The sequence below is a fragment of the Camellia sinensis genome, chromosome 5 (assembly GCF_055761805.1).
Source record: "Camellia sinensis isolate YWXY chromosome 5, ASM5576180v1, whole genome shotgun sequence".
Taxonomy (NCBI): Eukaryota; Viridiplantae; Streptophyta; class Magnoliopsida; order Ericales; family Theaceae; genus Camellia; species Camellia sinensis.
The window spans coordinates 23,879,580-23,900,948 of NC_138965.1; the positions used below are offsets into that span (position 1 = coordinate 23,879,580).

A 21,369-nucleotide genomic window follows, 5' to 3' on the forward strand; every position below is an offset into this window, starting at 1 on the left:
TGTGAAAAATATTTTCCAAATTAAAATTTTAGCAATGTCATCACACTACCACTACAACTATCACCTCCACTGCCGAACCATCACCACCACTGTCACCGCCACAATCACTATCACCATCATCACCAGACCACCACTCCATCACCACCGAACATATAAAAAAAAATCATAAAAAATGTTTCTATTATGCTATGTTTGGTTGAGAGATTTGAGCAGAGATTTGGAAAGGAAAAAGAAAAAATTAGGTGAAATGTGAATAAAATATACCTATATTTTACCTAATTTCACACACTTTTTCCTTTCTCTTCCCAAACCCCTCAATCAAACACAACATTAGAAAATAATTTTCGTCTAAACAGAGCATTAATATAATTACATTTGAACTTTTCTTAAAAATATATAATTAAAAACCCAAAACAACTGCCAGTTTCAAAGTCACATTTTCAGTTGAACTGCTTCACAATGCACAGCGTCATTCTCGTAATTTTGCAGGAAGCCTCCAATTGAGAGAGAGGCGTAGTTGCGTTTGGTGTGAAATTATCAATTCTCTCTCTCTCTCTCTCTCTCTCTCTCTCTCTCTGTAGAGAGAGATTGTTCGCTTCTGAAAGATTTGTGTATATATACCTAGTGTGTATATGTCGATATTAGCTGTATAGAATTTCCCATATATGTATATACCATACAATTGAAAACAACATATAACCCACTAATTTCTTGTTTCGCATTTCCGGAGTCGTTCAGGTACTTTTCTTTCTCTCTCTCTCTCGCTCTACAACTTTTTGGAATCCAATTCCAAAATTATTGTACCTGTCTTTGATTATTATCTGATTTATTGCTCTCATACGATTGGTAATGATGAACTTTCTCTATCTAGATTATCGAAATGGAATTTGAATCGAATTAATCTATATGCTTTTGGGTTGATGTTATTCGGTGGCAAATTCAATTGGTTTTTTTTTTTGTTTGATTCTGTATTGATGATTTCTTTATTACACCTTCAAAATTACGTGATTTAGGGTTTAGGGTTTGCTCTGTTTTTTCTGTTTGATGACACAGATCGATGATGAGGGGTGATTGGTTATTACTATTATTATTATTGTTATTATTTTGAATAAAGCTTAAACAAGAAATGAACAAATTATGGAATGTTGAGATTTATGTGTTTTAATTTCATTAGATTTGATGAGTTAGAGGGACTCTTAAATGGTTCAGTTTGATTGACTATTGGTACTGTTCTTGTTTTGTGTGCAAGAGAAGATGGGGAGGGGAGGGAAGGTTGGGAACAAGCAACTTGGTAAGAGAAGAATTGGGTCTAAAGACAAGGGATCTGATAAATCGGAATCAGATGACGATTACACAGTTGGAGCAGATGAAGAATTTGAAGATTCTGAGGAGTATTGCTCTTCTTTAGCTAGAGAGGAATCAGAAGAGAGTTTAGATGAATTTCAAAAAGAAGAAGAAAAAGAGGATGCGGAGGAGGAGGTGAGGGTGGTTGGTAGGTCAAGATGGAGAAAGAGTTTTCCAGGTGCGAAGAAAAATGTGGTTGGGAAGGAACGCAAGAAAAGAAGGGTGGTTTCATATAAAGAAGAAAATGATGAGGATTACGAAGTTGAGGATGATGATGATGATGAATTTATGCCTGATGAAATTGATTTAGGTGATGATGAGGAGGAGTTGGCAGTTGAGAAGAAGAATAAGAAAGTAGGGAGGCCCTGTTTACAGGAAAAGGGTTTTGTCAAAGGGCGAAAGAGGAAGAGGAGTTCCAAGGTTATGAAAAAGCCTTTAAGAAAGAAACCTACCAAGAGCCGTGGGAAATTGGCTGCCAGTAATGATGTAGCATTCATAAAGAACCCAGTTGTGAAAGAAAGGAACAAGAAAATTTCCGGAACAAGGGAGAGGAGATTCATGGAAGATTCTGATTCAGATTTCGTGAGTTCTGTATCGTCTGATTTTGGGTATACTATGTCAGAAGAAGAGAAAGAACATGTGAGAGAGGCCAGTCAATTTTGCTTGAATTTGACTACTAGTTTGAGGAACTCATCTTCGCAAAAAATATTACAAGAAGAAGGGGTTTTGTGTCGACAAAGAAAAAGTCTGGGTAGAAAGGGTAAGGATAAGGTAGAGGATATGAAAAATGAAGCAGGAAAGCAAGTATGTGGGATCTGTTTGTCAGAACAAGGAAAGAAGACTGTTCAAGGAACATTAAATTGTTGCAGTCATTATTTTTGTTTTGCTTGCGTAATGGAGTGGTCAAAGGTCGAATCTCGTTGCCCTCTGTGCAAGCAAAGGTTCGTGACTATTAGTAAGCCCGCGAACTCAAACACGGAGTTTGATTTGAGGACCATGGTAGTACAAGTCCCGGAACGTGATCAGGTATCTTTGTGTGACCATATTTTCAAGATTTTTGTATCATAAAGAGGCCCCATTTTTTGTTTGATTCTCATTGAAGTATTTTATATCTACTTCATTTCCCTGATTGAAATGGTTTTTGCAAGTTGCAGGTTTATCGACCATCTGAAGAAGAATTTAGGGGTTATCTTGACCCATATGAAAATGTGATTTGTATTGAATGCCGGGAAGGTGGTCATGATGCTCTTATGTTACTTTGTGATCTCTGTGATTCACCGGCACATACTTATTGTGTTGGTCTTGGATGCGAAGTCCCAGAAGGTAATTGGTATTGCGAAGGCTGTAGACCAACTGCTCTTGGTTCCGCAAATCCACAAGCTCCGAATCCTATGCCTGTCCAAAGAACAATCAACGACTTGTCTGGACGATCATTTCCAAATGAGAATGTTAGGGAGGCTATAGACCTTAACACAATACCTGAAACAACATTGCCTCAGGTACTGCCTAGGGTTTTCTCATCTCCTAGACGTCCTGGTGGAGATTTTCAAGCTGCTTCTCCAGTATCAGGAGCAGGGGTAGGGGTATTAACTGTGTCAGAAAGACATAGAATACAGTATCAGATAAACCATCTACTTGGTAATAGAGTGAGCCAATTTGGCGGTAGAACTAATGGGATGTCAGCTACAACTTGGGGAAATAATATTTTGGAGTCTCAAATGGAGTGCGGTGGGGATGTATCATTTCAACCAGCAATAATGCAACAAATTTTAGCATCTCGTCAACATACCTTTTTCCAGGGAAGGTTACAGGACAATTTCACAACTTCATTCCAGAGTAGGGATATTTTTTCTGCAAGGTCGAGGCATTCAAGGGGTCAAGTAATTCAGGATCAAACTCCTACATCTGCTGCCGGACCTGCTGCGATCGGTGTGGGTATCAATTCAAGATTGGGTTACGAGCAACTCCATCCATGTAGCAGCAGATCAAGCATCAGTGACACTAACATGGCCCCGTATAGATATAGAGAGGTGAGTCACTTTTGATGAATAAAAAGGAACAAGTGCAATCAATAGTGGGAAGAAGCCATTTGAAATGCTTATACTCAGAAATGGATTTAGTTTTGTCATGTTAACTGTTTTTGTTTTCAACTGCATTGATGTTTGGAATTTCATAATAAATGACGTGGAATAAGGTGTAGTTACAAACATGACCACTAGTTGCATAGGTGAGGGATTGAGAGTGGTATTAGGTCGGCACGCAGTGCACGAAGCTTGCCTACACTCTTTCATAGACATAAGCACATTAGTGAGAATTCAGTACCGCAATTAGGCAGACTTTTATTAGGCAAGCTTATCTTTTAGAAACTGAAAGATGTTCTTTTTTAATGCATCTTGCATATAAATTTTGTCATGCGTGTGTGGAATAATATTAACATACACGAGCAGGTGTTTTTGATGCTAAAATTGCCCTAATTATTTTGTAGGGTACAATACCTTCAAGGACATTGCAAGGAACTCTACACACACCATTTTAGCTCTACGTGGCCTTGAGCATACTGGGGAAGAGAAATATGAATCATGAGGAATGGCAGGTGGACAGATGAGACTGATGATAAAGAGTTGCTGCTCATCTTGTTTCGATTTATTTGCAAGGCATGTGGTGAGGGAGATCATGGACACACAAGAGTGCCTTCATTGTTTTAAGGGTTGGATTGGGATTGAGATGGCTCCTTATTCTTTATTGCATAGGCAATTTTACTTCTTTTTTTTTTTGGCTAGGAATTAAGACAGAAGTTGTGGTTAAATTATTTACATGGATAAACAACTGGCACTGAAAATCAAACGCTCTTTGTTGTTTTACTTGATCAGTAAAAACAGTCGATTTTTGGCTATGGACATAGAAGAATTTTTCTTCCTGTTGATTCTCTCTTGACTTGTTAATGCAGTTAATTCACTGACCTTGAACATCAAAGTCTATTTATTTATTTGATTAATGAAAAGTGGGTGTTGTTATTGGATCAGCTTTAAGAGTTGGTAGGTACAAGTTCAATGCATGTGATAAAATCTGTGACGTGTAAAATTAGAGATTTGTGATTTTCTCAATTTTTATTTTTTTTAAATGAGAGAACATGGTAGTTGGAAACTGATACTGAAGTAGGAGGGGAGGATTCCCTTTTTTTTTTTTTTTTTTTTTTTTTTTTTTTAAATGTTCTTTGTGATGCACAGATTCAGAGACATACGAAACTTTTGATCATAGGGCTTTGTTTGGTTTGAATCTTCAATTTGTGAAGAAAAAAGAGAAATGATATTATACAGAGACTCTAAATGAATTGTTTAAGAATTTATTACTATTGTAATTCTCATTATTATTAGTAGTATATATGATCTTTTTAGGTTTTTGCATTGTAATTTTATGTTGGTAAGTTTCATTATTTAAGCAAGGAATTTAAGTCCAAACAGGCATCAGACAAATTGTTTAGTGCAACCCGCACAACGGTTTTTCATTTACTGTACATAGGAACTTTACGTTCTACAGTTTCCTCTTTTTGTTTTAACAATCTGTCAAAAGAAAATAGTTAAAAAGAGTCTCATCATGCATCAGGGATGAAACTCAAACTCGGATATCCAATCCAGAAAGTCCAGCTTTAACAAAGAAAATTCAATGCAGATTTAGGTTGGAAAGGAAGCAGAGCCATACGCAGTAATACGTTTTTGTTTTTTTTTTTTTGATCAATGAAATGAAGCATGAATTACAAAATAAAACAGAGTACAAGAGCCCGGTTTCCGCCTAACTACATACTAAACTCCACATACAGGGGCAACATAAATTACATTTATTACATCATCTTATTTTCTCATCTCACTTGTTTAATACATTTAACATATACTTCTACAAACAAGTAGTACAAGCTCTCATGCAGCTCTCCTCTAGGCTGCATATATTTGGAGGTTGACAAACCACGGTAGTAGCCCACATACAGACCTTCCTCATAAGTTGTCGTCAAGCATGGTGGACAGCAACAATCCTTGAACAAACTCAGATCTACTTGCCTTCTCCTTCTTATCCTTGATAGATAATGGAGAAGGATGGGCAACCCTGCAACCAAAATTCAATATTAGCTTCAGGAGAGAGAGAGAGATCTGACATGCAATCATAAGAAAAGGTATAATAATTTATTGATGCGTAACATATAATACACTCATTTACTTTCCTGGAAAAGAAAAACACTTTCTTTCTTGCTACATACTTCCTTTTTACTGTTATCCTTGAACAAATTGCTTTATTTTGGCAACACAACACAACTGCAACTGGAAGTCCTTGCATGCCATCTATTACTTTACATCTTCCCTTACATTTAATTTCCATTACTTTAGAATAATTGATGTTATTATGTAGGTAATTTAGAAATAATTTACACTCTGGTAATATTCAAAATAATAAATGTAGACGGTGACAAGCACACGAACTGAATTCAAGTTATTCTTATTCCATTGCCATATGCATATGCCTACACATGCACTCTTCTCTATGCAACTGTACCAGACTTGGAGGAAAAGACACTGAGAGGAGTAAATTACAGAACATGTCCTTTTTAGACTATATAGCGCAATACTACTATACGGAGTCAAATGTCAGGACATTGTGAATTAACACCTCCTTTAAATCCTTACAAGCCTAAGCATATACAATGCAATACCACCAATAACAATTCCAAAAGAACTGAAGCTCCCTTTACAAATACGGTGACATATAGACATCTTATGTTGATATGCCGGTCAACTCCAATCACCCCATGGAGCCAGATGGCACTATTATTGGTGTTAAAATGGTTCAATTGCCATACACCGACACAGAACCCTTTCTTATAAGTAGGTTGACGAAGCACTGCTGTCTTCCCTTTGAGCTCTCATGTTTTCCTTGGTGCACTATAACCAAACAACATCTCAATGTTGATAGATAATACTTTTAGAGGAATGCCATTAGACAAGATGATGACTTTCACAATTTCATACAAATGAGCACTAATAGCTCAAACACCCAAAGACTTTAACCCTGAACTCATAAAGGTCAATTACCAGAACACCTGTTTGCCATTTCACCGTAGGAGGAAAAGTTTTTCCAGCTTGGTCATAGGCAACCATCTCATTTATTACCTCAATGCATAACCTCTCCTCAACATCATCCTTGGAATATCTTGTTAGAATTTCCCATCTTTACCTTCACCTACTCCACTACACACTCCACTTCACCTACCTCTACTCCACTACACACTCCACTTCACCTAACCCACTATCACCTCCACTACACCTACTACCACATTACCTTCACCTACTCCACTACACACTCCACTTCACCTACCTCTACTCCACTACACACTCCACTTCACCTAACCCACTATCACCTCCACTACACCTACTACCACATTTTCTTCTATATATAGATTGTATAGGAATTGTAATTTATGCATCTTGTAATCTATCAATCAAGACATCAATCAATAATACATAAATTCTTACATGGTATCAGAGCAAGGTTAAGAATTTAATATTTTTTCGCTTCACCGGCGGGCGGCAACCTCGCCTTGGCCGCCCGCCGGACCTCAACCTAGTCCGCTAGAATTGTCTACTACATACCTACCTCCTCATCATATCTTCATAACATCTCATTCTCTCTCGGCCTCATAGTAGCCGTGATACTGCTCATACTTTTGGACAGCGGAGAGAACATCGTCTTTCTCGATCTTTCCGCCGACGCCGGTGGCGAGATCCAAGGCTCCGGCTTTCGACATCACTCTCCCCACTCTTGCTAACAAGCTTCTCAAATGCTTCCGGGCCATGTTCTTCTATGTACTTCTCAGCAGCAGTTAGAATGTCATCTGGCTTACTGAAGATGTCCTTCTTCCTTGGGACATACTAGACGTTAACAGTCTGCTGTGGGTTAAGAAAGAAAGGCCTCAAATAATGCTCATAAACATATGCAGCACCACTGATACTCTTTATGATGGTGGATATTTCAATGCCATTACAACACAGCACCTTGAAATTTATTTTATTTTATTTTCTTATCTCTCTTTCTGACCATTACAACACAGCACCAGCACACTTGTTCCCACCTTTCATCATGGTCTCCACTTTCTTTTTCTTTTTTTTATATTTATTTTAATCCATCTTTTTTGAAAACAAAACCAATATCACTTTTTTTTAATTCCTTAATTTATTTTAATAACATGAGTGGCCTCTCTTTTCCACCATCTCCCTCTTTTTCTACACAATATTTTTGTACCACCGCCCACTCCATGATTTCCATATTAATATTATTATTATTATTATTATTATTATTATTATTTTCACAAAAAAAAAAAAAAAAAAAAAAAAAAAAAATTCATTCCAGTTGATTTTTCTGCCTTACCACACCTACCATTCGAGTTTGCCAAACACACTTATTTTATTCATGTCAGGATCAACCCCGATCATAATTTTACACGAAAAAAAAAAAAAAAAAAAAAAAAAAACACACCCAACACCCACAGTGGGATTTTTCTTCTCTACTCTGCTGCAGATCTCTTCTTCTTTCCTCCGTCCTGGGCGGCCCTTGACGGTGTTGCCTCCGTGTTTCCTACGCCGCCGAGCACGTTCACTCCTCCATACTCCTCCACTGCAGCATACGGCGGACCTCCAAATCGGAACATCACAGTGGCCTTCCGCTTCAGCTCCTTATTTTCTGCTTTCAGCACACTTATCTCTGCTCGCGCATCCTTATACATGCGTTGGAGCAGAGCCAGCTGGGAATTTAAATGCTGCACCTCATTTGTCCTACTCTGCAGCCGGTTCGACAAATTTGTGACCGCCGTCATGGTTTCCACGCATGACTTCAGAGTATACTGATTAGCCTCAATATCAGTTTGCACCGCCATTTTTTGCTCCACCGACCGCATCGGAAAGTTCAATGGAGCAAAACCAGAGGTGTTTGGTTGAGGTTCACTGGCCACCGCACCAGTTATTTCTCTTGTGGGCTCGTTCAGTTCTGGAAAGAGCGTGAGCAGGTTCTGGGTAGCTGGACGGGAAGAAGAGGCCATGTTTTTGGGTTGCTAAGTGTTTCAGCGAAATAGCAATTTCAGACTGGTAATGTTCGGAAGGGTTGGTGACAGAATGGCAACAAAGTGTTCCACAGTTTCTCTCTCCGCAGAGGCAGAGTTTTTTCAGCGAAGGGTTGGTTTCAGAGGTTTCAGAATGGTATGCCTCAGCCTCAGCCTTCGTCTTGGTTAAATAGCCGAGGCAGCCACGCGTATCGCGCGCCTCTTGCCGCCCGACAAACTGGCACGCCTTTTCATGGCACATCTTTTGACAAAGTGGACACGCCTTTTGATGGCACGCCTTTTGATGGCACGCCTTTTGATGAATTGGGCACGCCTTTTGATGGCACGCCTTTTGACAAAATTGGGCACACCTTTTGAGGGTGCAACTTTTTAAGAGTCCGACAAGACTCTGTAAACTGTCCCGACATTGATTCCGGTTAGCTTCTACAAGGGTCCAGCAAGACTCCGTAAACTGTCACAACATTGTCTTCTACAACGGTCCGACATGACCCCATAAACTGTCTTCTACATCGGTCTGACACCACCATACAGTGTCCTCTACAACGTTATGACACCCCATACAGTGTCTTCACCAACGGTCTGACACGACCATACAGTGTCTCCTATCCTTTTTTATTTTTATGTATTTTCTTGTTTTGTTACTCTCTCCAAACTCAAGTTGGTTAGTTTCTCTCCTCCTTGAGTTTGCGGGGGGCTGTTAGAATTTCCCATCTTTACCTTCACCTACTCCACTACACACTCCACTTCACCTACCTCTACTCCACTACACACTCCACTTCACCTAACCCACTATCACCTCCACTACACCTACTACCACATTACCTTCACCTACTCCACTACACACTCCACTTCACCTACCTCTACTCCACTACACACTCCACTTCACCTAACCCACTATCACCTCCACTACACCTACTACCACATTTTCTTCTATATATAGATTGTATAGGAATTGTAATTTATGCATCTTGTAATCTATCAATCAAGACATCAATCAATAATACATAAATTCTTACATATCTTTAACATGGAATATGTTAGGGGTGCAACTTGGGCCGGCTCAACCCGAGCAACCCAAACTCAGCCCGAATTTTTTTAGGGCTTGGACAAGATATTTTCAAACTCGGTACGGGTTTGGACAAAAAGTCAGAATCCCGAATTAAATTTAGACGGGCTTTGGCAAAGACGTCAAACAACCCGAGCAACTCAAAACCCGAATTATACATATATAGATATATAAAAATATTAAATACACATAAATTATTAGCCATTACATGATATTAAAGTAATTTAGATTATTAAATTATATTGAATATATAGTATATATACAAATAACATAAAATCCTACTTCTTTTTTTATTTTTACTTATAAATTGTAAAGACTACCATAGCGATATCTCTCTTACATTATATAAATTATTTATTTTGATGGTATTAATGATTTTCTATAAAAAAAAAAATGTAAATAGAGTCAATTTTTAATAATTTAATAATGTAGCAGCAAAAAAACAATTGAAATCTGAAATTCATTTACAATTCGGACAACTTGGGTAATTCGGGCCGGGCATGGGCAGGCCTGAGCAGGTCTCTGTACAACTTGGGCTTGGACAACCTCCCAACCCAAACAAACCTGCCCGAGTTGCACCCATAGAATATGTACATCATCCTGAAAGTACACTCTTTATGGCATAGCTAGCATCTTTCTCTTCAACTAGGACTGCAAATAAGCAATAACCTTCATGAACAGTTTGAACTCTGCCTGTTTAGGCTCCTAAATATTTTACAAGAACAAGCGCTCATATTTGGCTTCAAAACTCGGTCATTGTAAGACTCTAACTAATGTTCCCAAGGTTGTGTAAGACTCTAGCTGATGTTCCAAAGCTCATGTGTGCTAGGTTTGACTGGTGATCAAATACAAAGAAGCCCATCTGCCCTATCACATGTCAATCTTTAACTAGGGGCATATCTTGACAAAGAAAATATAGTGAGGAAAACTTTATCCCAAGCCAACTAGACCATGTATATTTTCAAGCTCACATGAACTTGAGAGCATCTATCACTGCTTGAACTCTATCACTGCTTGAACTTATTCGAGAATGTATCCAGGGTTTCAAATTCTTTTAAATCTTTCTGTACAGTTGATGAAAGATCTCTTATATTTAAGTATTTTGGCTGGGAGTAATCATAATTCATAACTAAAAGGTTTTGCTGGCACAGCTCTCCTCTCTGGCTTTGATACCCAAGAATGGCTTTACTGTAGAGAACCAAAATTTATTGAGAGAAAAGAAGAAATTACACGAGGGTCTCCAATATAACCCTACCTCTGTGATGTGATCTCGAGGACCAACACCCTCCCCATTGCAATTAATCAAGTATGACACAACTTAAAAGGTCAAAACTACAAATCAGTATGGATTTAAGCACCTAACTATCATGCTTCAACTTGCCGTTCATGTCTTCCAAGGATTCCAAATTTAGTAGAAAATCGTACTAAATCTGTTCAAAGCTAGCTCGGACACCACAAAGACTTGCTCAACCAAGCTAGTTCAGACTTAATATTACATAACTACATTACTTTCTTCTTTTCTTAATTGAATTTGAGAGCTTTCTTCTCTTAGCACATGTCCATTCCAATATCCAGTAAATATGTTCAGCTCAAGTTGCTGGCTACAGAACACTTCACAGCTCAAGTTGTTGGCCTTTAGTAAAATTTTCAACTTTTTTTAGTGACTTCCTCTTCAAACCCCAAACCCCCAGCGCCGCTCCTCTCACCTCTTGGGAACCATTGATCAGCATAATATTTATATAAATTTTTACCAGTCGTGACCAGTTTGTTTGGCAAGGGAGAAACAAGAGCAACAAAAAATGTCTAAAAATTAAGTCAAGGAGAGTAGAGAAGTATCAAGACAAAATTGAAGCAATTGGGAAAAATATAGAATGGACTAAGATTCAAATTAACACAGAGACAAGTAGAATTCTCCTTTTAAAATATTTTCCACTTCTATGTATAGAAATATGGGGATAAATAAATTCTCTTTCCTCATATTGTTATCCTCTTCTTCTCTACCCTTTTAAGCAAAGAACAAAATAAGGTGTTACTCCAACTGTTTCTTTGCCCTGACAAAATCTAAACTAAAAAGGTCTCATATCACCTCAAAGGTTATCTTATAGCCTCATTTATAAATAATATTTTTATCTATTTAAGAAAATGTTGTCTTTTAGCCCCATTTATTTAAAAACATTCTAATTCCAGTATCTCTCCATAAACACAAAAATTGCATTGGCTCCTACTTTAGTCTTATCAATGCCATCAAAAGTCCCATCCCCTATTAGTCTAGTCATTTTATCATTTCTCTAGCAATTAATGCAGGAAGACAACAATATATGCCAAACCCTCTCACATCCAAAATTCTAAAAAAAAGTATGCCTGCTCACAGGTTGGGGAAGGGGTCGGGGTCAGGTGGATTGGTCTATTACCTGTCACCCAACCAAAAGTTGTTAGGTTGAGAAATGTCTAACCAAGGCCGAACAAACAATATTTTACTGTTTTGGGTCAATCTCCCCCTATATATATATATATATATATTTAACAAAACGGCGGCCTATTTCTGCTAGACTATTTCTAATGCCAAATTAACATAATATAAACCTCACTTCCTTAAATCTTATATCTACGCACAACCCAAATAATTACAAATTCCATAAACTCCAGCACAATTTACAATCAAACTAATAGAAAAACACAAGAGAATCAAATTTAAATCAGATACACAAGGAATGAGATTAATGTGAAATCATGGGATGTCAAAATAAATATGACAATGAAAAAGTAAATATGAAACGGGCCATGAATCATGCAATTCCTTCAAAGATGTAAACCTGCACATCCAAGAAAATTCAACATAAATTTCAGCAAAATGACAATGCACTAGCAATTAAGTGCATGGCCACTGTGTGCTCCTTTTTTCAATTTTTGGATGAGTGTAGTCTTATTTATGTTGCCATCTCATGCACTTTTCCCATTAGTATAATGCCTTGTGTATATGATTTGATGTTGACGCTCTCACGTTTTTCAAATAGTCTGATTGTAAATTATAATTGAATTGTGTAATTATTTGTGTTGTGTGTAGGTTTAAGATTACAGAAGTCAGGTTTTACATATTGTGTTGGCATCAGAAATAGTCTGGCAAAAATAGGCCCCTTTCGTTTTTAGAACCAAAAAAAAAAAAAAGAAGGGGAAATTGGCCCAAAAAAGTCCCAATACCATAAAGCCCAACCCGCCAAAATGAATTACCCGCTCGGCCAAATTCATTTTCAAATAACATTCTCACATCTTTGTTTGACCATTCTCATCCAATGGAACTTTCACTTAACATTGTCATGAGGACAATAATTCTTTTCCTATTCATTTAATACTTAGTTATTCCTCAATCTTGTTGGACTTCAACCATAATAAGCAATTATCTCCGATAAACTTCCAAAAAAAAAAAGATTCTCAATATCCAGTTAACCGTTTATATACAAAAACACACTAATCCAAATCTTAGCAAGTCCTTCAAAACCTTAAATTCTTCCATTAAAAATGTACCAAAAGCAATACTTGATTTTCATTCTAAAGTTGTCATTCTTTAAAAAAATGTTGTCTTATAGCATGTCTCAAATCTTTAATTTCCTTCAAAAGCAAAAGTTTCCATATTTGCTCCTAATTACCGTAAACTTGACGGAAAGGTAATCAAATCTCATAAATACATCACAAATTTCAATTTCACAAAAGCTTGCAATAGTTTCTTCCAACACAATTGTAATGAAACACAACCTGCAAGCATTTCTATGTAACTTTCAAACTTCAAACAATAAGATTATTGCATAAGGTATATTACAATAATGTCTATTGACAAGCAAGAGTAATTACAATCTATATTAGCTCAACTCAACAAGCCATAATTCCAATTTCTTCGGATCAGCTACATGGATCTAATTCTTTCAAAGGATGTTATTTGCAATCATATATATACTCAATGAAAAGTTAAATTTGACATATCCGTATGTTTTCTTATCATCTCAACAAATGTTCTCTTAGGTCTTCCTCTGTTGCCTTTACTACCCTCCACGTGAATCAAATCACTCCTTATAGATGCATTAATTGGTCTACAATGCACATGACCATAACATCTCAAACAAGTTTCCTTTATCTTTAATTGGTGTCATTTCTAAATTTCCTCCTAATAGATTCATTTCTTATCTTTTCTTATAACACTCGTCATCCATCTAGTGTGCGGCTGTGTGGTGGTGGCTGAAGTAGTGGCACCATGTATTGACGGGTAACTATAGCTAAAGTACAACTAGACCACCATTGCATCACCTTCCTCTACAATTGGACCTCCTCCACTACCAGACCACCACCATCTCTTTGATCTTACTTTCTCTTCTCCTCCTCCTTTGTTGAATCTTATTAAGGTTAGTGTTTGCAATTGTTTGGTGAGAGTAGTGGCGATGGAAAATGGAGCATTTTTGCATGTAACAAATTTGAATATTTAGGGTATTTTGGCGTTTTAAGTATAGATTTGAATGTCACTTACGTCAAGATAAGTTTTAAAAGGGCAAAAGTGGCAAACTGAAAAAAAAAATTGAGCTTACCTCAACTATTACCGTCCATCTCAGTAACCACTATCTCCAAAAAAAACAAAAACCCACAACCAGGGCCACACTATTACCAAACACCCAGCAACTGACCCATCTATCCACAAGCCCAGTCCAAAAAATTACTCAATTCAGCCCAATTGTCCAAGTCCCTTAACCACAAAGGGCCCACTTATTCTTATTTAAGCCCAACCCACTTTACTCTATCTATCCCAACTACATTATTTAAGCCCAATTATCCATAATCCAGTCAGGCTACCCATATACCCCAGGTCCCTTTAGGCCTTAGCCCTAATCTTAGCCCAGCCCACATCAGCAAATAAACATCCTTTATGCATCACACCATCCACTTCCGTACTACCATCAAAGCCAAGTGAAATTAGCTAGCTTGGATTGTATTCTCATACCACATGAAATCTACACGCCATAATGTCAAAGCTCACATCCTTACACCCCATTAAATTGCCGCCGCTACCTTTCTCAACCCACAACGCTTGCCAATCACCCTTGTGCACAACTTTGAGTCAGCTAGTGGTTCCTATTTGCTTCAAGAGGTACATATTTTCCTTTCAAAATTGCAGTTAATATTTTCTCTCATTGGGAACTATTAAAATTTGCAAGAGGTCCAATTTTGAATTTATTTTCCTCTTTTAAAACCATGGACTTTTTTAATCAAAATATGGAAACTATTCAAGCCCTTATGAACAACATTAGCAACACCTTGAATGCCATTGATAACAAACATGGTCACCATTAGCTACAACTTAATGCCAGTAGAAAATTTAATGCTCAAGGCCTACAAACAAAAGTTGATTTTGTCTTTTGACTCTACAATTACCCCTAACTTTTTACCTCATGTTGAGGATCCACTTGAGGGTGCCTAGGTGATCAATCTTTGACAACAAGATCCTAGTCTCTCTTATTACTTAGCTAAGGTTTTTTCCCCTTCAAATTGAAAAACACTAGTAATGACCCACGTAATATTGTTGATCAACTTATTCTTGGGTTAAGACTAGAAATTAATAAGGAGATGTTGACCTCATAAAGCACATTAGAAGGCGCATATCAAGATGATTTGGAGAATGAAATTTATTTGGAAGAAGAATTCTACTATAACAATTATTATGAAGTGACCAAAATGTAGAGCCCAAAATTGAATCACCACGTATTGTGCCCACTTGAAGCACCACATGTTGACTCCAAAATCATGTAAGATGAGAATTTAATCATTGATTCTTCTATTAACAAGCTTACTTTTGTGCTTTGGTACTACTTGACAGAGGCACTTTGAAGCCCCTAACTTTGTTTGATGGTATCTCTTCAAGAGTTGCTACTTTTTCACTGCAAGCTTGCATACTTGCATCATATCAGTCATCTAGTAAATATCTTATTGTGGATGGCATCACGAGTCGAAGCATCGATCTCATACATGGATCTTTCTCACATCACCTTGATAATGTATTCTGCTATTCACATGCTATCATACTTGAGGAAGTGCTTCATCAACATGATCTTGATTTCACGGAATAATATTTTGTAACTCTCCGGAGGAGAGTTTATGGAAACTACGGCCTTGTTTGGTTTGTTTTTTCGAAAAAATTTTGGGAAAAATTCTTTACAAACAAATTTTTCCCAAAAAAATCTCAAAATTTTGTTTGGTTACCTATTTTCTAAAATCACTCTCTCTCTCATACACATCAAATCAATCACTTTTTTTAAAACTCTCTCCTCAAAACAATTTTTCAAAACCATTTCTGAAAAAAGACAAACCAAACAAATTTTCGTACTTTTTATCTCAAAAACTACTCTACAAACACAAACCAAACACACCCTACATTTCTAAGAAGAAAGCATTGAGAAGCCACTTAAAGAGCTCAACACCAGGAAAAATGGGCTTAGAAAGCCTACTATTAAATGTTTTGAACCATCTTTTGCAAATTGCAACCATCCAAGTAATTTTCTTTTCGTAAATTCCAAAATCCCTTCTTTTTATGACCAAGAACCTGCTCGGGGCAGGCCCTGTTGGACCCACCTAGTGAGGTAAGCTCGGTGTGAACAGCCAATGCCCCAGGTATTGCACCTGTTAAGTTGGGAGATTGCACAAAATTTGTGGAGCAAACTCACTTGCCAATGATAATGGCCTCCAGGGAAAAAAATCATCTTTTCTATTGAGATAAGCTTGTAGTTTCCATAAACTTATTCAATCTGCAATGCAGCAAATCCAAGTATGCTCATTCCAAACAAGGGATTGGGACAATGCCTAATAAGGATCACATCATGGCCTTCAATAAGTTTGTGCAAAACCAGCAACTAAGGTACTCAAATATGAATTTTCAAAAAACAAAAATAATACATGGTAATGATTTCAGAAGCAGCCAAGCTTCTTCATAAAAATATCATTTTTGGGGTACCAGCAACTTGCTTTCTATGCTTTTTCTGGAAAAAAATAAAAAATAAAAAAATTCAGGAGAATCTGTTTTTGTTATTAACATAATTCATAAATTTTCACTTCTCAATCTCACACTTCAAACAGGGACGATGGCAATCAAGACAAACTCACCAAGTTTGAATGATATGGTGCTAGAGTATAAGCTTGGATGGACCAACCAAGTCACAAATGCCTCAAGTAGCAAGGCAGAGCTGGCGGCATTCAAGTGTGAGGCAGTGGCAGCCACCAGCAAGGTCACGAGTACCCTACCACATAGTATTCAAGATGGGCTCAAAAAAGGACCTGTGACAAGCCTTTCGCACCAACCCAAGGATGTAAAACTCGACTTTGATCAAGGATGGACTCTTGGTCACAAAAGGGAATCTACTTTTTTTCTTCCAAACCCTTTCTTTTTTCAGTATGCCACTCCGCAAGAAAGAAGTTTTTAAAAGATTGAGAATTGAAAACAAAACCACCACCTGGACACCCAAGGAAGGAAAATCCAACAGGCAAAGACAATGACTAAAGGGTACCATGAGGTGATTTAAGTCCTTTTAAACCAACTACCTTGAGTGGTACAATTATTAAAATGAACCAACTTAATATAATAGAACTAAGAGGACACCCAGCAAGCAAATGCAAGTCAATTAGGAATTTACTATTGTCCAAAAATCAGGAACTAGCTGACAAATATTACCCAGGTTTCTAGAAGACAAGCAACCAAAATCATAAAAGATTACATATTTGCCAAAAAAAGGAAAGAAGGTAAGAATGCCATTCCATACCTTTCTGAAACATTCTCATTTGTTCTTTTCTTGACAGAAATGGATTCAGCTGAAGGGTGCGACTGAACACTCCCAAAATCATCAACCATAGGCAATATAAACGACGACAACAATGGATCTGGAGCAGCATTGGTTGAAGAAACTATACAGGAAGACCCACCAAAAAGGGACTGCAGATTTCCTTCCCGCAATTCCCTTCTCAACAAAGAAAGTGTTGAATGGGATCCAACTTTACGAGATTTCCTCTTGCGTTGCATGTAACTTCTTGTCAAGGAATCCAGAGAATATAGTCATAGTCTCAATAAAGTTATGGTTTTAGTTAGTATTAAGAAAGCACATAAATAAATAAATAATTAAAAAAGTAAAAGTTTAGAATTTTTTTTTCTAAATGAGGACAGTCAACCAGACAAGTGTTTAGTTATTTAAAGTTATTTTCCGTGGACCTTAACTAAAAGAGCTCTTTAAATTGTAAAAAAAAAATGCAGAATTCAGGTAGAAAACTGAATGCAATCTCACACTCAAGCACTTTGAAAGAGACTCAAATGTTTGCAAGTAAAAGTCTTACACAGAAGTTATTCAGTAAAGATTCAATTGTTCTCCCCACACACATCAGATCTATAAATTTAGTTGCAAAATGAACTGATCCAAGAACAGTGAAAGGAAGGGTTCCAAAGCCCAATAAATTAATAATAGCAAAAAAACAACTAAAAGGATATCTTAAAAATATTTCCATGTTGCAAGGTTATATGAGCAACCATGTCAACCCCCACCCTCATTGCACAAACTGGACACACCTGCAAAGAAAGAACTTCTCTTATTATCTGTAAAAGAGCTTCAAAAAATCAAAAGAAGAAGAAGAAGTAGAAGAAGAAAACAAAAGAAAATCACCTACAAATAAGCTAAAACTTTTCATAACTGTTTAGCTACAAAAATATTGTATTTGAGCTTTTAATAAAAAAACCATAAGCCATCCACAATCCTGCCTTCTGCAAGGGGGTGATTTCAACTCAAATCAATTCAATTATTCTTCCAATTCCATAACAAACACCACAATTAAGCTTGAACTTCAAGAAGCCTACTTTTTTTTTTAGTTTTTTTTCCAAGGGACTGTGTAATTGCAGCAATCCATATTTATACAACAGCGAAAAGAAAGAAATTTTCATGCGAGTCCATCATCACCGATAAATCAAATTAGTGCTAGAAAGCCAGACTAACACTAAAGAAATGCAAAGAAATTTTCAAAACTCATGCTTAGACCCACAAACTCTGAAAAGACACTTGGGTCGTTTGGCAACTCAATATTTTAGCCAAAAAGCTAAAAAATCACTAAAAAAACAACAAATTTTCAATTCTTACCAAAAAAAAAAGTCAAAGAATCCTTCCATTAACTTTATTTTTCGCACCTTTTTTCATAAGGGGGGGGGGGGGGGGAATCATTCCCAAAGATATTATTTTTTCAACTCATATTTTAGCCCAAAAAAAACTAAAAAGCCACTAAAACAACCACTTCCCAAACGGGGCCTAAGCACAAGGAGAACCAAAACTAACGAAATATAAAGAAAATTGAAACCCAAAAGGCAAGCAGTCCATACAAAATTAAAAATTAAAAATTTTAAACTTGCATATTTAACTAATGTAACATGTAAAGGCCGATCATCAGTATAAAAAAAAAAGGAGAACAATACCCCATTCTTCGCCTCTACAGGATGCTCATCATCGATATGACAACACAATCCCACAATATCGAAATACTCTGAACAGAATGGGCAAGGAAACTCCTCTCTTATATCATCATCTCCATCGATTTCTTCAAACCCCATGAACATATCTACACATACAACAATCCCGTTAAAATAAGGTAAACAAACATACCCAATCATGTATTATATCAAGGACCTTATGCAGATTGAATTGAGCATTTAGAGCTTACCAGATCGCGATTGAAGAGCAAGTTGATAACGCTTTGAGGCAGAAGAGAGACGAGCACTCCACGAAACAGCGTCCATGGCTTGTTTTACTTGGAAATTTGAGATTGGTTATGAAAAATCGAAGTTGTTTTTAAGCGCCAATTGATTTTTTTAGGGTTTTCAGGAGATTAACTCGATCGTTGATGTCAGAAGCGAGAGACGAGAAACCCTAGAAATGGTTACGCGATTAGAGATGAGGGAGCTGTAGGTCTTGTTCCCGAGGAGAAAGATGAGGTGCGACCGTGTGAGATGGGGAGCTACCGCGGGTGGAAGGAAAGAGTTGGCTGTCTTGCTAATCCCTTTTATATTTTTTCTTTTTGTCTTTTTTTAAGATTTTTTTTTTTAATTTATGATATTAAAATTTTATAAAATAAAAAATAGAAAAATGCTTGGCAGCACTAATTAGTGCTCCCACTAATTAGGTGGCAGTGGGTCCCGTCATTAATGATGTGATGTTTTGGTCTTGAAGTTGTATTTTTTTTTTTTTTACTTTTTCAATGCATTAGTGCTATTAGTGGTGATGTTTTTAGTGAGATGAATCATTGTTGATAAAAAATATATATTTTCTTAATAATTTATGTTTTTTAATATGTTTATGGAAAATTTGATACAGAAAAATTTACTCTTGATATATAAAAATTTTAATTTTCACAAATTTCAAAATTTCTTTAATATAACCACTGAAATTTTTTTATCAAAAGGGCTTAATTATTAAAAAAATGTATATTAAACATTTGTTATTATTCAAAGTTGGAAATGATTGTTTTATAAATTTTACATTTTTTTTTAACAAAAATATTTAAATGTGTGACAATTATGTTATTTTTATTAATTAAATTCCATCCATTTTTCATTGATTAGTTAACATTATTCAATTCATTTCATACAATAATTTAGTACTACAAAATCTTACATTCTCATGAAATAAAATTATTAATTACAAAAATAGTTGTTGCTATGTTAGAAACACAAAATTCGATTGTACCGACAACTAGGGCTGCAAATTAACAGAGCCGTTCATGAACAGGCTCGAGCTCGGCTCGGTAAGAGCTCATTCGAACTCGGTTCGTTAGATTTTTTCTGCGTTCGAGCTCGAACTCGTTAAATTTTTAATAAACAAGCCCAAACATTCTAAAATTCGGCTTGTTAGCTGGCTCGTTTAATATTTATTATTTATATATTAAATAATATAAAAATATGTATAAAAAATAAGAGAAATATGCTATTTATATATTTAAAAAATATAAATGTAAATAATAGTTAACTATAGATAGTACATTTACATAATAGTGATAGTAGATATTATTATTTTAGTAAAATATGAACTTTTTTTTAGTATGTTTATATATATTGTATATATAATTGTATAATCAAAGTTTTAATTGTAACTTTAGTCTCACATGTAGGTATGAATTTATAATTTTTTTTGCTCGTTAAGGCTCGTGAACAGGCTCGAGCTCGAGTCGAGCTTAAGTCAACTCGGCTTGAGCTCGGTTCGTTAATTTTTTATTCAACTCGAGTTCGAGTTCGTTAAAATCTTAATAAACAAGCCCAAACATACTAAGGCTCGGCTCGGCTCGGCTCATCTCGTTTGCAGCCCTACCGACAACCTAAGAAGTCCTCCCCAGTCAACCCATACCCACAATTTTTTCCAAGTCCAGAGAAGAAAAGAGCGAACAGAGAGAGAGAGATGGTGGGTGCGTTTGGTTTGTATTTTGAGATAAATTTTTAAAAATAATTTGAGGAGAAAATTAATTTTTTTTTATTTTTTGGTTATATATTTTGAAAATAGTTTTGAAGTTTGGGAACTTTAAATGATTTAATATTTTGTTGTAGTTAAGTAAATGTGTGTGTGAGAAAAAAATGATTAATTAATGTATATGAGAGATAAAGTGATTTTTTTAAAAAAAATTAAAAAAAAAATCAACCAAACAAAATTTTAGAATTTTTTTTCAAAAATTATATTTTGAGAGTTAAACCAAACCAGACTGGAGTTCTTGTTGCTTTATTACTGCTGGAGAGTTCTTCGTTGCTACTGAAAATTTTAGGTAGTGTTTGATTAAGTTTTTTAAATATGATTTGAAAATAGAGTTGCATTTTGAGTTT

At 36.2% G+C, this 21,369-nt stretch overlaps 2 protein-coding genes across 3 annotated transcripts; one reads left to right on the forward strand and one right to left on the reverse strand.

Moving 5' to 3' along the window:
• Positions 1 to 396: 396 nt before the first annotated feature.
• Positions 397 to 4,261, forward strand: LOC114287247 (uncharacterized). Of its 2 annotated transcripts, none has more exons than XM_028230525.2 (4): positions 397 to 738; positions 1,255 to 2,370; positions 2,499 to 3,374; positions 3,830 to 4,261. In XM_028230525.2, the coding sequence occupies exons 2-4, from the start codon at positions 1,255 to 1,257 to the stop codon at positions 3,878 to 3,880; spliced, it is 2,043 nt and encodes a 680-aa protein (XP_028086326.2). In that variant the 5' UTR covers positions 397 to 738; the 3' UTR covers positions 3,881 to 4,261. The 2 variants fall into 2 exon arrangements, with proteins under 2 accessions (XP_028086326.2, XP_082724522.1); XM_082868396.1 differs by having other exon boundaries at positions 478 to 738; positions 1,250 to 2,370.
• A 793-nt stretch (positions 4,262 to 5,054) lies between these two features.
• On the reverse strand, positions 5,055 to 19,564 carry LOC114287245 (protein DEHYDRATION-INDUCED 19 homolog 3). Its single transcript, XM_082868397.1, has 5 exons — positions 19,227 to 19,564; positions 18,982 to 19,124; positions 18,011 to 18,090; positions 17,297 to 17,551; positions 5,055 to 5,442 (listed from the first exon to the last, which is right to left on the reverse strand). Exons 1-5 carry the CDS (start codon positions 19,300 to 19,302, stop codon positions 5,334 to 5,336), a joined length of 663 nt encoding a protein of 220 aa, XP_082724523.1. The 5' UTR covers positions 19,303 to 19,564; the 3' UTR covers positions 5,055 to 5,333.
• Positions 19,565 to 21,369: the final 1,805 nt, after the last annotated feature.

Coding starts and splice junctions, on each gene's coding strand:
- LOC114287245 (XM_082868397.1), bottom strand. CDS start 19,302: ATGGACGCTGTTTCGTGGAGTGCTCGTCTCTCTTCTGCCTCAAAGCGT. Junction 18,091..18,981: donor CTGTAGAGGCGAAGAATGGG/GTATTGTTCTCC, acceptor CTTTCTTTGCAG/GTGTGTCCAGTTTGTGCAAT. Junction 5,443..17,296: donor AATGAGAATGTTTCAGAAAG/GTATGGAATGGC, acceptor TTTTGGTTGCAG/GGTTGCCCATCCTTCTCCAT.
- LOC114287247 (XM_028230525.2), top strand. CDS start 1,255: ATGGGGAGGGGAGGGAAGGTTGGGAACAAGCAACTTGGTAAGAGAAGA. Junction 2,371..2,498: donor AAGTCCCGGAACGTGATCAG/GTATCTTTGTGT, acceptor TGCAAGTTGCAG/GTTTATCGACCATCTGAAGA. Junction 3,375..3,829: donor CCCCGTATAGATATAGAGAG/GTGAGTCACTTT, acceptor ATTATTTTGTAG/GGTACAATACCTTCAAGGAC.